This window comes from Haliotis rubra, unplaced genomic scaffold (genome assembly GCF_003918875.1).
Source record: "Haliotis rubra isolate DU_JTF1 unplaced genomic scaffold, ASM391887v1 Scf2242, whole genome shotgun sequence".
Taxonomy (NCBI): domain Eukaryota; kingdom Metazoa; phylum Mollusca; class Gastropoda; order Lepetellida; family Haliotidae; genus Haliotis; species Haliotis rubra.
The window spans coordinates 6,212-22,546 of record NW_025766273.1 but is presented as its reverse complement, the minus strand read 5'-3'; the positions used below and the strand labels follow the sequence as shown (position 1 = coordinate 22,546).

The following is a 16,335-nucleotide window of genomic DNA, read 5'->3' as shown; positions in this document are numbered from 1 at the left end:
ATCGCCAATACACATTGTCAGGCACCTAATCGCCAGTACACATATTCAGGCACCTAATCGCCGGTACACATAGTCAGGCACCTAATCGCCAGTACACATAGTCAGGCACCTAATCGCCAGTACACATAGTCAGACAACTAATCGCCAGTACACATTGTCAGGCACCTAATCGCCAGTACACATTGTCAGGCAACTAATCGCCAATACACATAGTCAGGCACCTAATCGCCAGTACACATAGTCAGGCACCTAATCGCCAGTACATAGTCAGGCACCTAATCGCCAGTACACATAGTCAGGCACCTAATCGCCAGTACACATAGTCAGGCAACTAATCGCCAGTACACATAGTCAGGCACCTAATCGCCAGTACACATAGTCAGGCACCTAATCGCCACTACACATAGTCAGGCACCTAATCGCCAGTACACATAGTCAGGCACCTAATCGCCAATACACATAGTCAGGCACCTAATCACCAGTACACATTGTCAGGCACCTAATCGCCGGTACACATAGTCAGGCACCTAATCGCCACTACACATTGTCAGGCAACTAATCGCCAGTACACATTGTCAGGCACCTAATCGCCAGTACACATAGTCAGGCACCTAATCGCCAATACACAGTCAGGCAACTAATCGCCAGTACACATTGTCAGGCACCTAATCGCCGGTACACATTGTCAGGCACCTTATCGCCAGTACACATAGTCAGGCACCTAATCGCCAGTACACATAGTCAGCCCTCTAACCCTCTCATCTATCGCGGCTTCCTCAAGATTGAAAGTCGTACAATTGGTACCCTAGGCCTTGGAACGTGTGCACCCCTCTGATAAGTGAAAATTATCACGACTCCCACGACCGAAAGCTATCAATACACCCTGTGTACCCTTCTGTCCACTCAACTCAACAAAAGTACTAGAATCTGTCCTTCACTGAGACAGTGTAATACCAACTATAACAAGTGTTACAATATATGTGACGTTACGTTAACAGTGACAATACACCGAGCAGTGTTGTTCTTGCTGGGTACATGGCACTGCATATCCATCTCATGTAGTTATCCGCCATGTCGGTTGCTATGACGCCACGTGTACGCACACTACTGGTGTAGCGTGTGGTTCCGCGAGCTGACATTCCCGCCAAACACTTGAGTCGGGCTATATTAAAACCGTTTACCCGGCGGCGAGGCAGTCGTATTCCTAGCTGCGTGTCTGCGAAGTTCACTAGAACAATGGAGATCTCAACACTTGTTTTCCTGATTTTGTTGTCCTAGGTGTCAGCGACGTACAGGCTGCTCGCAGTGGTCCAACCTTGGCTGATCGAGTGGCAGTGATAGAGGAGGAGATGAAAACATGGAAATTTGTAACTGTTCAAGCTAAGAACAAGAGGAGTACCTTGGCTAGACGGATGAGACTGGTGTTAGCTGAAGTTGGCAGCCTGAAATACAGTTTACAAAACACCAAGACGCAACTGAGAGTAATAACTCAAGAGCTGAAACATGTTCGACAGGAAAAAGACACGTACAGCGAGAGTGTTGGAAAACTACGCGACGAGATGAATAAGACGGCAGCTGATCTGCGTGATGCCAGGATGCTGATATCTGAACTGAATCCGACCAATCAAGATCTTTTTGCCACAAAACAACAGATCACAGGTCTTACCAGGGACTTGATGACACTGAATTTGAGTTGTTGTGTGGTGAGGGATGAGGCTAAAGAGACTGATGGTAATGAGGGTTCGATGACAACATCGTCATTGTCGCAGGTGTCACTCACGACATCGACCACGACGTATCCTGGAACTACTGCAGGTGAGACTTTTTACAGAGATTATTCGCTTGGTTACAATTCTATCTTGATATTCCAACCCAAAGATATACGTTTAACGTTATCATTTCATTACAATTTAGCCAATTGTTTTAGTCATCCTGCATACGTACTAAGTATGTGTCTTCTGCTTTTGAAACAATATGTTGGAGGTAAACTTTCTTTGTTTTTAGTGGAAACCTTTCATTTCCGAACTACCCATATTTCAAACGCTTATTGACCAATAAAATTTGTGATCACTAAGGCTATGTGATTACAGCACATACAAACATAGGGTTCACATGGCATGTCAGCATAGGGTTCACATGACATGTCAGCATAGGGTTCACATGACATGTCAGCATAGGGTTCACATGACATGTCAGCATAGGGTTCACATGACATGTCAGCATAGGGTTCACATGGCATGTCAGCATAGGGTTCACATGACATGTCAGCATAGGGTTCACATGACATGTCAGCATAGGGTTTATTGCGCATGTAAACATGATGATGATTGGACATCTATTTTATTGGATATGTGTTCATATAGGGCATTGGGTATTGTTGATACGTACAACGTAGATTTTATTGTGCATTTGAAAAGTTAACAGGACATGCCAGTGGTGCATGTCGTGCACAGAGTTTATTTGACTGCAAATTGGGTATTTCGTATATAAATGACTCCACTAGTCATATTATATACACATTACAGACTGCCTGATTACAGAGTGTCACATACTAGAGTAAATATAACCCCGAAAATTAAAAGTTAATATAATCTATTAACTAAATATGCCCTGATCACAATGATTCATATATGCTGTCACTCCTAACTTCATTCTCACAATCATCAAACACACTCACTCTCTTTCCCCTACTTAGCCAAGTACGTACCTCATACCTCACCATTCACATACACTCACATCAACGCTCCAAATGTAACACCATTACAAAGGCCTTTCTAAAGAAACACACAACAGTTCATATGATATAATATATACATTAAATGGAATATACAGACCAACTACATCCAACGCATATTTACTTTATCCTGTGCAGTTTACACAGTAGGCGGCCTGCCGGTATGGTCTATGTTGATCGGTTGGGACAGCCTTAATGGATGGGGCATGTCACTCTCCCTAAACACTCAGATGTCAAGAGTCCAGATTCACGGGCGGCATGTCACTCTCCCTGAATACTCGGATGTCAAAAGTCCCGATTCACGGGAGGCATGTCACTCTCCCAAAACACTCAGATGTCAAAAGTCCAGATTCACGGGCGGCATGTCACTCTCCCAAAACACTCAGATGTCAAAAGTCCAGATTCACGGGCGGCATGTCACTCTCCCAAAACACTCAGGTGTCAAAAGTCCAGATTCACAGACGGCATGTCAGGGTCGATCCCTCTCGATCGGCGGAAAGCCTTACGGAGTATATCTATCCCGGACACTGGATATAGAAAGCACACCATGTACTTGGTGACTTTACACATACACTATATGGACACATATACTTAACACACACAGGATCTGTCTACAGGGCTGTTTTACCGACACTTAATGCACAACACTATCACATTACACGTGATCTGCTGACTGATTATTATATTACGTCAGTTTACCATCTTAGTTACATTATAAAAAAAAGGTTTTCATATACATTACAATTCCATCATATTATCAACCTCACTAATTATAAGAAATATATTGAATCAGAGATACGGTGATATTATAAGGTGAAATGACATTAAATCTCAATGTATTTGGTGGTTGCATGAAAGCGATAGTAGATAATCACTCTTGATGCATGACAAGTGCTTGTAACAGCCGCCCTCCATCTCTCGAATCCACAAATCTTGTGAACGCACCCAGGGTCTCGGTGGCTTGGAGAAGGGTTGGCAAGGGTGGGGCTGGTTCGTCACTATCAATGTCACTGTCATTGACTCCTAATCCGTATTTCTCAGTCCGCAATTTAGAAACAACTCAACAATCACATGCTAGTCACATGATTGCACAATCCCCTCATTGCTTCTCAGTATGTTTTGATTGAAAACTATAATCCGTTATCAGTAGTGTTTAGTGGTAACAGTGAGTACTTCCTAATAAATTCCTTCTTAATTAAACCTAATTAATCAAGTGACCTTCAACTCAAATTGCCCTAATTAGTTTACACTACCGTATCTCTTTGATTCATGCCGCAGCGTGTGTAAACATGTAGACAGAACTTCAGTTCAGAGTGATACTTGCCCATGAAAGGTAGGTGAATACCGAGTTTCTTATTAATATCGAGTTAACAGGGTAATTTTGCTTGTCGGGACCATGAAATTATATCTAGATATCTGAAATATCGAGACATCCGTAGCAAGTTAAAAGAGCTTGAATAATGATAAAATATGAAGGATTTTGCCGGGACCGAGATGTTATATATCGACACATCCGAGATATCGGGTTATCAGTGTTCGACACAAAGGTTCATCGACTGTATAAACAATTCATTCACATATTCTAACTACAACATAACATAATATTATAATCCTCACACCAGTTGAATATCCAGGAAAACCAGCCAACCTGACACACACACGCAATTGGTTGCAATCTCCCAACTTTCAAATCAGTCCTTATGTAGCCCCAAACTATAATACCCGACTTGATTGACCCCCAACTTTCCAGATACATACACTGGTCTCCCATACTCCCATATGGTATTCTGAATAGGCGAACAACTTATGGACACTGTATCTGAACATAAATATCTCGGTATCTATCTCACACTTAGACTGAGTTGGGGAATACCTGTCTACAATTAGCACAACAGGCTCAGAAAAACACAGTTTGTCTTTCATTATAAGCTCAATGTAAGTACGTACACAGAATGATCGTAGCTATTTACATCTAAGCATCTGACGTCGAATGATATCTACATATGACGTGTTTTCAAAGGGGGCATATATATTTTTTTAAACAAATACAGTGTATTGGGAGTTTTGTGATACAAACAATCGGTGAATTAAGGAGGCGGTAACAGTTCCTCCCTTTCCCCCATCCCAAATAATATTTATTAATTAATATATACTAAAATAATTAACAAAACCTAACACAACAATTACTATAGAAATCACAAAAACGACTAAAAGTCCATAACTTAGGTTAGGGTTAGGGTTGGGGAAACGGAAGGAACTCTTTCCAGAGAAGCATCCGATATGCTTATAATACAATTGTCGTCCATGTCATGCCACAGGTAACACGAAATGTGTTGTAATATGCTGCTTTGATCTGATAAAACTGGAGGGCTAACATGGAACGATTACAAATATTTCCATACAAAGTTGTTAATCAGTCCAAGCAGTCGAGCGCCAAACGTTGCCATGCTCCTAGCCAGACACGTCACAATGACGTCATAGCTGGCAGCTTTGCGGTCGTGGTGTCGCCAGTCAAGGCATTTCATAGCTAGATGAGTCGCTCGTGTTAGGACGTTATTGGTGGGTAAGTGTCTCAGTTTCTACTTTTTAACTGATTTAGGAAATTTGATGAAATAGTGTAAATGTACATCGTACGTCTACTGTAAAGCTGTATGAATGTTGTAGGAACCAAGTGCTTGCTCACACAATGTTTACACCAGACCTGTGTTTAGCCTGTCACCGGCGGGGACGATGGAAGGTCTGGGTAAACATAACAACGCAGCGGTTCACCTGATAGACTTGTTATATTTGATCAAATAATGTGCTCTTTCTTAGCGTTATGCTTTGACTGATTGCATTTACCTCTGTCACGGAAGACTTTATGAGAATGTTTTATATCTTTCCGGTCAAATATTTAATTTACACTGTATTTCATTTCTTTTTATTCTGCGTCAATGAATAGTTGCATTGCATTGAAATACACCCCGCTATATAGCACACGGTGAAACGTATCAGTTAAAATCGGTTTACAATGAAGACCTGTAGAGTTGCTTTTTAACAATGAAACCTTAAATGTGGAACACATGCATTTCTGCAACATTTAGAAAAAAACAATAAATTATGGAAGGGCAAGTACGCTTTATTCTCGTTATTTCTAATATTGAAACAGACGGAGAATGTTAATCACTCGGACAGCGACATGTCTATCTTGACCACCACACACTTTCACGTGTTTGTACCCTTGTTGTTTATCAAAGCACATTGCTTCCATCGACAAGTATGGCTGTGTCAGCTGCAGTTTCCGCCTCAGATAGTAGTTGTGTGAGAATTGCACTTCCGCCATCGTTCGGTATGCTGACATTTTCTGCGCGCTGGACAAAGTTTGCCTGACACTTTGTGACTAAATTTAAACTGTGTTGCACAAACAGGAAGTCAAAAGGCGAAACCGCATTATCAGTGGTTCGTGTCGTTTGCTGTTGTTTCACTATGTAGTAACTATTTCATGCATTTTGTATCAATATGTGATGCTTAAGTTGTATTTATGAATATTTCTTTCGTCAGATATCTGTGATTTTTTTGTCCACAACGTTTCAAATTTTGTTTAGTTTCAAATGTGTGCCCAATGTGATGAGAGAGTGTACCCTCCATTGAATACTAAACTTTAAATCTGCTTCACATTAGAATTTATGGAATTGCCTAAAATACCATGTACAAAAATAAACAGCTATAATGGGGACATCAAGGAAAGACATTTTTGAAATTCCAGTTACGGTTAATGAATTCAAACTAAAAAAAAGGGGGTCATTCCAGAAAGAGGAATTATAATTAGGTTTAAGTGCAGATGTTTTTGTTTGTTTATTTATTGTTTTCTTTCAGTGTAATAATGTAAATATGTTTATACTTAAAGTACCCGTAGAATTTGCTTGACACTAGCCTAACCCTAACCTAACCCTGAGGGCAAACAGATCCTTTAGTTACACTGTTCATGTTTATATTTCAAAACAGCATAACAATCTATTCAGTTACTACATTGCAACAAAGAGGAGCATCTCAGCTGCTGGGACACAGTCAGTACAAAGCTTATTACACTTACTGAATCAAACTGTAAAAATATATGTAGGAAATGTTCTTTTTCTCTCCTGCAGAGAAACAATCAAAGCAAACCATATATATTTAATACTTCTGCTATAACACATTTTATCCACATATTAATTTATCCACAAATAATATTGAAAGGCAAAACATTGTGGAAAGCGAAAACTGAGGCCAGTAGTAATAACAATGCTTATGTGCTATGCATAGTTTTCTGAATATAATATTCCCTGTTTCAGCCTCGACTGGCCCGACCCAGAACAACACGGTTCCACCATCGCCAGTGACAACACAAGACTCTGATCTACAGGGTAGGTGGGAAAACCCAGCAGACAGGGACGTCAGTCCTTAATTCTCCGTCCATTTAACAGAGTGGAGTATATATATACCCGTGGAGATTCTGACTTGAGGTCACAGGATTTCAAACTGCCACTTAAGGAAGGATTTCAAACTGTTTAAAATAATTAGGGAGTGTTACTCTTTTCCTGTATCGACATGCGGTCTCGATGGAGAATTATCTCAGTTAAATTGAATGATACATATTTAATACTTCTTTCATAAGATATGTATTTAGAATTTAATCATACATAACACTGAAAGGCGAAACATTATGTGGAAAGGCGAAAACGGAGCCAGCAGTAGAAATGTTTGTGTGCTATGTATAGTTTTCTGAACAACATATTCCCTGTTTCAGCCTCGACCACCGACGTGAGTGATGATCTGACACCGAGCAACACGGTTCCACCCACGCCAGTGACGACACAAGACTCCCACGGTAGGTGGAAAACCCAGCAGACGGGAAGAATAGTGGTGTCGATCGACGTTCATGTTGTCAGTCACAGGATTCCAGATAATTATGCTGAGGTCGCCATCAGACCATCAGAATACTGCTGAGTGTGGCGTCAAACCTCAACCAAAACACTGTGACATAAACCAACGTTATATCTTATTACCCTAAAACCAAACAACAGTTGTACTGACATTATCAACTTGTAAAGTTCAACAAACATCAACACTCTCCAGCCAAACACAAAATATTGCTACAACTTCTGGCTCTAACAGAAAGTTCTGTATTAAACACACCATCGTTTATCCCAGAAACCACATGTTGACATTCCCGCCATGTTGTATTGTTGTCAGCCATGATGGAATTGTTTAAACGATGCAGCAATGTCCGAGTCACGTATCAACATGGTGAAGACATTGTAGATGTGTGACACAGATGTCTGATGTTTACTTTGTGTTGCAGCGACTCCATCACCAGCAGCAGGCCGCCGCCTCTACTCCGCCAGCAAGGCCGGTGACCTGGAGACAGTGAAGCGGATCCTGGCAGCGGGTCACGTGGACATCAACACGAGAGGAGGATTCTACAGCAGGACACCGGTGATGGAGGCAGCACGGTATGGACGCAGCGATGTGGTGGAGTTCCTGGTGGGTAGAGGGGCTGATGTGTCGCTGGTGGACAGGTTCGGTAACAACGTCCTTCACTTGGCCTGTCATGGTGGAGACCTGGAGACGGTGAAGCTGATCGTGTCCAGGAACCTGGTGGACGTCAACAGTAGAGGACGGTACAGCAGGACACCGGTGATGTGGGCAGCAGGGGGAGGACACAGCGATGTGGTGGAGTTCCTGGTGGGTAGAGGGGCTGATGTGTCGCTGGTGGACAGTGACGGTGACAACGTCCTTCACTACGCCTGTATTGGTGGAGACCTGGAGACGGTGAAGCTGATCGTGTCAAGGAACCTGGTGGACGTCAACGCCAGGAACAACGACGGGCGGACAGCGGTCGACAAGGCGAGAGACGAGGGACGTCAGCGACTGGTGGAGTTCCTGGTGTCACGTGGTGGACACTGAAGTCGGTGTCGGTGTGGACGGAGACGGGGCACATGCCGTTGCTGACACTGACGAGGTGTGCGCCGTTCAGTCGTGTTCACGATTTTCTTCCTGAATATAAATAAAACTTGTTGAATGTATTTTCAGACATTTTGTCATTTGTTGTGTTTGTAGCGTCGCGTGATCAGGTAAGAAAATTGTGAAGTGAGTGTAAACATGAACGGTGAGTGATTGTACGTAAACGTCGCCCGTCTTAACATTATTCTGTGTTAATTTTGTTCTGAGAATATCGCGAATTGTGAAACCGACAACAACAAACTGTTTGTTTACATGTCGCTGCACACTGTGACCTCAGACTGAGCTTAGGGTTCACCCAGTGACATGGCGCCATTTGTACAGTGACAGTGACGTCACACTGCTGGTGACGTCACAGATATACACTGAGGTGCCCGGCCGTCTTCTCGGCCAGATAGGACAGAGAGCGGCGCAATGCTGGCATCGTGCCATACAGCACAAACAGTATTTGTCAAATACCATGTGTTGGGTATCGTTTAACAAGGGAAGGATGGACATCTGTAGCTGATTACTACTGAGATTTAACCCTTTTGATGCCACAGGGAAATGTACCCTTTCTGTAGTGACAAAATATACAAAATCAAACACATGACAATCATCACCCAAATTATCTCAGATTTGTTAACCCTGGATGCCGGAATGACAAACACTTCCCCCTCTTCTCTGTTTCCTGATCTAACATTGCTGAAATGACCGGTAAGAATTATATACATGGTAAATCTCGCCATTTTTGGACACATGAAGAGTTCGCCATTCGCGGCATCGTTTACTGTATGTTGTAAAGGTAAATATCGGATATTAACCCGTTGAACTGAATTTGAAAAATAGCCAGTTAGTGATTAGTGGTATGTGGTTTTTATCAAGTCGCCAATGAGTATACTGAAACCCCGCCTATAACCCTGAAATCGTTTGGACCGTCTCGGGAGCAGGCAAACACACACGCCGAAGTGAGCTCTCCGTTATGTTTGATAGTGTTTACTGAAGCATGTTTCACGTAAGCTGGTCATGAGACGCCAATTACATCACAAATATTTAACACTCAGCTCTAAACACACACCTTGAATTCCTCATACATTTTACAATCAATAATGCCCGATGTTACTAGTTCAAATAGTTGATGATATCAAGCCCCTGGATGTCGAGGTGTCTGACACAAGTCTGAAAAGTGAACGTTGTGCGAGGAATGATCTGACAACGTTATGCATTCAGTATATATTGTGGCTTGACATAACTGACACACGCATAGAGACGAGGGGCGTAACTCCGCTAGGCTTTACACGATGTCATTGTAACCACAGGGGCGTGTCACGCTTAGAAACAGCGTTAGAAAGACATATAGGTATATAGACCCTACCCTAGTACTATATAAAAGGAAAGGGATGTAACGACGGAACCACCCCCTCCTCAATCAAAGTTAGATTTCACCACGTAAACTATTTTTAAGGCCCCGTCGAGGCCTACTGATCGAAAGCGAGATGATTTCCCTACAAAATGAGCTATAAATGGTCACAATCGGATCATTATTTCAAAAGTTATACGCCACGACTCACCGAAAACAGCTACCTCCGCAATTCCAAGCCAAAATCATGGATCACCGAAGACAGCAAAAACTCACCTTTTAAATTCGTTTATTAATTCCAGCCACGTTTACAGCACCTATATAGGGCTAGATTCGATCGGCAGCGGCATTCCACGGGTCTTAAAACTTATTGCAACATCTACAAATCATTTCCTCGAAAGTAAGCAGGCATTTTCTCCAAAACCATCGGCAATCATACTCACTTGTCGGCCATAGATGGCCTTGACATTTAAGTATTAATACACTAGCGTAGACTTACACATGCATTAATACATTAGCGTACACTAACACATGCATTAATACACTAGCGTAGACATACACATGTATTAGTACAAAAGCGTAGACTAACACAAGTATTAATACACTAGCGTAGACTAACTCAAGTATTAATACTCTAGCGTAGACTTACACAAGTTCGGTAACAACGTCCTTCACTGGGCCTGTCATGGCGGAGACCTGGAGACGGTGAAGCTGATCGTGTCCTGGAACCTGCTGGACGTCAACAGTAGAGGATGGGACAGCTGGACACCGGTGATGGAGGCAGCAGTGAAGGGACACAGCGATGTGGTGGAGTTCCTGGTGGGTAGAGGGGCTGATGTGTCGCTGGTGGACAGTGACGGTGACAACGTCCTTCACTGCGCCTGTAGTGGTGGAGACCTGGAGACGGTGAAGCTGATCGTGTCCTGGAACCTGCTGGACGTCAACGCCAGGAACAACGACGGGCGGACAGCGGTCTACATGGCGAGACGCTATGGACATCCGCGAGTGGTGAAGTTCCTGGTGTCACGTGGTGGACACTGAAGTCGGTGTCGGTGTGGACAGCGACGGGTCACATGTCGTTGCTGACACTGACGAGGTGTGCGCCGTTCAGTCGTGTTCACGATTTTCTTCCTGAATATAAATAAAACTTGTTGAATGTATTTTCAGACATTTTGTCATTTGTTGTGTTTGTAGCCTCGCAGGATCAGGTAAGAAAATTGTGAAGTGAGTGTAAATATAAACGGTGAGTGATTGTACGTAAACTTCGCCCGTCTAAACATAATTCTGTGTTAATTTTGTTCTGAGAATATCGCGAATTGTGAAACCGACAACAACAAACTGTTTGTTTACATGTCGCTGCACTCTGTGACCTCAGCTGACATGGCGCCATTTGTACAGTGACAGTGACGTCACACTGCTGGTGACGTCACAGATATACACTGAGGTGCCGGCCGTCTTCTCGGCCAAATAGGACAGACAGCGGCGCAATGCTGGCATCGTGCCAGACAACACAAACAGTGTTAGTCAAGTACCATGTGGTCGGTGTCGTTTAACAAAGGAAGAATGGACATATGTAGCTGATTACTGCTGAGATTTAACCCTTTTAGTGCCACAGGGAAATGTACCCCTTCTACATTGACTAAACGCACGGTATACAAAATTAAACTGAAAACAATCATCACCGAAATCATCTCAGTTATATAAATCCCTGGATGCCAGAAAGACAAATATCTGCCCCAGTTCTCTGTTTCTTGATCTAACACACTGTTTTTATGTAAACCACAATTGCTGAAATGACCAGTAAGAAATATGTACATCGTAAATCTGGCCATTTTTGACACATGACGATTTCGCCATTCGCGGCATCGTTTACTGTATGCTGTAAATGTAAATATCGGGTATTTACCCGTTGAACTGAATTTGAAAAATAACCAATTAGGGATCAGTGGGATGGTTTTTTTGTCAAGTCGCCAATAGAACCTCGCCTATAACCTTGGGATAACCTTTAAATCGTCTTGGGGGCAGGCAAACACAAACGCCGAAGTGAGTTTTCCGTTATATTTGATAGTGAGAGGGTGAGTAAGTGACTTAGCTTAGTTTTACGCCGCTTTTAGCAATATTCCAGCAATATCACGACGGGGAACACCAGAAATGGGCTTCACACATTGTAGCCATTTGGGGAATCAAACCCGGGTCTTCGGCGTGACGAGCGAACGCTTCAATCACTGGGCTACCCCACCGCCCCTATTTGACAGTGTTTACAAAATCCCGTTTCACGTAAGGTCTGCATGAAACGCCAGTTACCTCGCACGTGTTTAACACTCAGCTGCAGCACACACATCCCTGAGTTCTTCACATATTTAAAAAACAAATGACTGATGGTCTTAGTTACCTGTTCAAATAGTGTTGATATTAAACCCCTGAATACCGTTCAAATAGTGTTGATGATATTAACTCCTTGGATGCCGTTCAAATAGTGTTGATATTAACCCCCTGGATGCCGTTCAAATAGTGTTGATGATATTAACCCCCTGGATGCCATTCAAATAGTGTTGATGATATCACCCCCCTGGATGCCATTCAAATAGTGTTGATGATATTAAAATTTACTATTCATTCGAGCTGTTTGTCTACACTGGTGTGTTTGAGCTATATTTGTTGCCACTGAATACAATACAGAACGTAAGTGAAAAGGAATACCCAGTCTAGACTACCCCCAGAAACAAACTACAGTTGGTGTCAGGGGGAATACCCAGTCTAGACTATCCCCAGAAACAAACTACAGTTGGTGTCAGGGGAATACCCAGTCTAGACTACCCCCAGAAACAAACTACAGTTGGTGTCAGGGGGGAATACCCAGTCTAGACTACCCCCAGAAACAAACTACAGTTGCTGTCATGGGGGAATACCCAGTCTAGACTACCCCCAGAAACAAACTACAGTTGGTGTCATGGGGGAATACCCAGTCTAGACTACCCCCAGAAACAAACTACAGTTGGTGTCATGGGGGAATACCCAGCCTAGACTACCCCCAGAAACAAACTACAGTTGCTGTCAGGGGGAATACCCAGTCTAGACTACCCCCAGAAACAAACCCAGTTGGTGTCAGGGGAATACCCAGTCTAGACTACCCCCAGAAACAAACTACAGTTGGTGTCATGGGGTAATACCCAGTTCTAGACTACCCCAGAAACAAACTACAGTTGGTGTCATGGGGGAATAGTCTACTATCCCAGAACAAACTACAGTTGGTGTCATGGGGGAATACCCAGTCTAGACTACCCCAGAAACAAACTACAGTTGGTGTCAGGGGGAATACCCAGTCTAGACTACCCCAGAAACAAACTACAGTTGGTGTCATGGGGGAATACCCAGTCTAGACTACCCCCAGAAACAAACTACAGTTGGTGTCAGGGGGAATACCCAGTCTAGACTACCCCCAGAAACAAACTACAGTTGCTGTCATGGGGAATACCCAGTCTAGACTACCCCCAGAAACAAACTACAGTTGGTGTCATGGGTGAATACCCAGTCTAGACTACCCCCAGAACAAACTACAGTTGGTGTCATGGGGAATACCCAGTCTAGACTACCCCAGAAACAAACTACAGTTGGTGTCAGGGGTGAATACCCAGTCTAGACTACCCCAGAAAACAAACTACAGTTGGTGTCATGGGGAATACCCAGTCTAGACTATCCCCAGAAACAAACTACAGTTGGTGTCAGGAATACCCAGTCTAGACTACCCCAGAAACAAACTACAGTTGGTGTCAGGGGAATACCCAGTCTAGACTACCCCCAGAAACAAACTACAGTTGGTGTCAGGGGAATACCCAGTCTAGACTACCCCCAGAAACAAACTACAGTTGGTGTCAGGGGGAATACCCAGTCTAGACTACCCCCAGAAACAAACTACAGTTGCTGTCATGGGTGAATACCCAGTCTAGACTACCCCCAGAAACAAACTACAGTTGGTGTCAGGGGGGAATACCCAGTCTAGACTACCCCCAGAAACAAACTACAGTTGGTGTCAGGGGAATACCCAGTCTAGACTACCCCCAGAAACAAACTACAGTTGGTGTCATGGGGGAATACCCAGTCTAGACTACCCCAGAAACAAACTACAGTTGGTGTCATGGGGGAATACCCAGTCTAGACTACCCCCAGAAACAAACTACAGTTGCTGTCATGGGTGAATACCCAGTCTAGACTACCCCCAGAACAAACTACAGTTGGTGTCATGGGTGAATACCCAGTCTAGACTATCCCCAGAAACAAACTACAGTTGGTGTCAGGGGAATACCCAGTCTAGACTATCCCCAGAAACAAACTACAGTTGGTGTCATGGGGAATACCCAGTCTAGACTACCCCAAGAAACAAACTACAGTTGCTGTCATGGGGAATACCCAGTCCTAGACTACCCCCAGAAACAAACTACAGTTGGTGTCAGGGGAATACCCAGTCTAGACTACCCCCAGAAACAAACTACAGTTGCTGTCAGGGGGAATACCCAGTCTAGACTACCCCAGAAACAAACTACAGTTGGTGTCATGGGGAATACCCAGTCTAGACTACCCCCAGAAACAAACTACAGTTGGTGTCAGGGGAATACCCAGTCTAGACTACCCCCAGAAACAAACTACAGTTGGTGTCATGGGGAATACCCAGTCTAGACTACCCCCAGAAACAAACTACAGTTGGTGTCAGGGGGGAATACCCAGTCTAGACTACCCCCAGAAACAAACTACAGTTGGTGTCAGGGGGAATACCCAGTCTAGACTACCCCCAGAAACAAACTACAGTTGGTGTCAGGGGAATACCCAGTCCTAGACTACCCCAGAAACAAACTACAGTTGGTGTCATGGGGAATACCCAGTCTAGACTACCCCAGAAACAAACTACAGTTGGTGTCATGGGGAAATACCCAGTCTAGACTACCCCAGAAACAAACTACAGTTGGTGTCAGGGGGAATACCCAGTCTAGACTACCCCAGAAACAAACTACAGTTGGTGTCAGGGGGAATACCCAGTCTAGACTACCCCCAGAAACAAACTACAGTTGGTGTCAGGGGAATACCCAGTCTAGACTACCCCCAGAAACAAACTACAGTTGCTGTCATTGGGGAATACCCAGTCTAGACTACCCCCAGAAACAAACTACAGTTGCTGTCATTGGGGAATACCCAGTCTAGACTACCCCAGAAACAAACTACAGTTGGTGTCAGGGGGGAATACCCAGTCTAGACTACCCCCAGAAACAAACTACAGTTGGTGTCATGGGAGAATACCCAGTCTAGACTACCCCCAGAAACAAACTACAGTTGGTGTCATTGGGGAATACCCAGTCTAGACTACCCCCAGAAACAAACTACAGTTGGTGTCATGGGGGAATACCCAGTCTAGACTACCCCCAGAAACAAACTACAGTTGGTGTCAGGGGGAATACCCAGCCTAGACTACCCCCAGAGAAACAAACTACAGTTGGTGTCAGGGGAATACCCAGTCTAGACTACCCCCAGAAACAAACTACAGTTGGTGTCAGGGGGAATACCCAGTCTAGACTACCCCAGAAACAAACTACAGTTGGTGTCAGGGGAATACCCAGTCTAGACTACCCCCAGAAACAAACTACAGTTGGTGTCAGGGGAATACCCAGTCTAGACTATCCCCAGAAACAAACTACAGTTGGTGTCATTGGGGAATACCCAGTCTAGACTACCCCCAGAAACAAACTACAGTTGGTGTCATGGGGGAATACCCAGTCTAGACTACCCCCAGAAACAAACTACAGTTGGTGTCATGGGGGAATACCCAGTCTAGACTACCCCAGAAACAAACTACAGTTGGTGTCATGGGGAATACCCAGTCTAGACTACCCCCAGAACAAACTACAGTTGGTGTCAGGGGAATACCCAGTCTAGACTACCCCCAGAAACAAACTACAGTTGGTGTCATTGGGGAATACCCAGTCTAGACTACCCCCAGAAACAAACTACAGTTGGTGTCATGGGGGAATACCCAGTCTAGACTACCCCCAGAAACAAACTACAGTTGGTGTCAGGGGGAATACCCAGTCTAGACTACCCCCAGAAACAAACTACAGTTGGTGTCATTGGGGAATACCCAGTCTAGACTACCCCCAGAAACAAACTACAGTTAGTGCAATGTGGGGAATACCTCCTCCAGTCTAGACTACCCCAGAAACAAACTACAGTTGGTGTCAGGGGTGAATACCCAGTCTAGACTACCCCCAGAAACAAACTACAGTTGGTGTCAGGGGAA

General features: G+C 44.0%; 2 protein-coding genes and 1 long non-coding RNA gene across 3 annotated transcripts; 2 read left to right on the top strand and 1 right to left on the bottom strand.

The window, feature by feature from the left end:
• Nucleotides 1–1,247: 1,247 nt before the first annotated feature.
• On the top strand, nucleotides 1,248–8,778 carry LOC124277614 (fibronectin type 3 and ankyrin repeat domains protein 1-like). The gene is made up of 4 exons (XM_046713338.1): nucleotides 1,248–1,815; nucleotides 7,045–7,116; nucleotides 7,500–7,580; nucleotides 8,055–8,778. Exons 1-4 carry the CDS (start codon nucleotides 1,350–1,352, stop codon nucleotides 8,657–8,659), a joined length of 1,224 nt encoding a protein of 407 aa, XP_046569294.1. The 5' UTR covers nucleotides 1,248–1,349; the 3' UTR covers nucleotides 8,660–8,778.
• LOC124277615 lies at nucleotides 2,686–3,773 on the bottom strand. The gene is made up of 2 exons (XR_006898872.1): nucleotides 3,610–3,773; nucleotides 2,686–3,261 (listed from the first exon to the last, which is right to left on the bottom strand). It is a non-coding gene; the product is annotated as an uncharacterized LOC124277615 (long non-coding RNA).
• A 76-nt stretch (nucleotides 8,779–8,854) lies between the features above and the next one.
• On the top strand, nucleotides 8,855–11,093 carry LOC124277613 (ankyrin repeat domain-containing protein 29-like). The gene is made up of 2 exons (XM_046713337.1): nucleotides 8,855–8,861; nucleotides 10,696–11,093. Exons 1-2 carry the CDS (start codon nucleotides 8,855–8,857, stop codon nucleotides 11,091–11,093), a joined length of 405 nt encoding a protein of 134 aa, XP_046569293.1.
• Nucleotides 11,094–16,335: the final 5,242 nt, after the last annotated feature.

What these genes read in the sequence shown, in the direction of transcription:
- LOC124277614 (XM_046713338.1), top strand. Translation starts at nt 1,350, where the DNA reads ATGAAAACATGGAAATTTGTAACTGTTCAAGCTAAGAACAAGAGGAGT. An exon ending in GTATCCTGGAACTACTGCAG is followed by an intron (nt 1,816 to 7,044) that starts GTGAGACTTTTT and finishes TCCCTGTTTCAG; the next exon opens with CCTCGACTGGCCCGACCCAG. An exon ending in GACGACACAAGACTCCCACG is followed by an intron (nt 7,581 to 8,054) that starts GTAGGTGGAAAA and finishes TTTGTGTTGCAG; the next exon opens with CGACTCCATCACCAGCAGCA.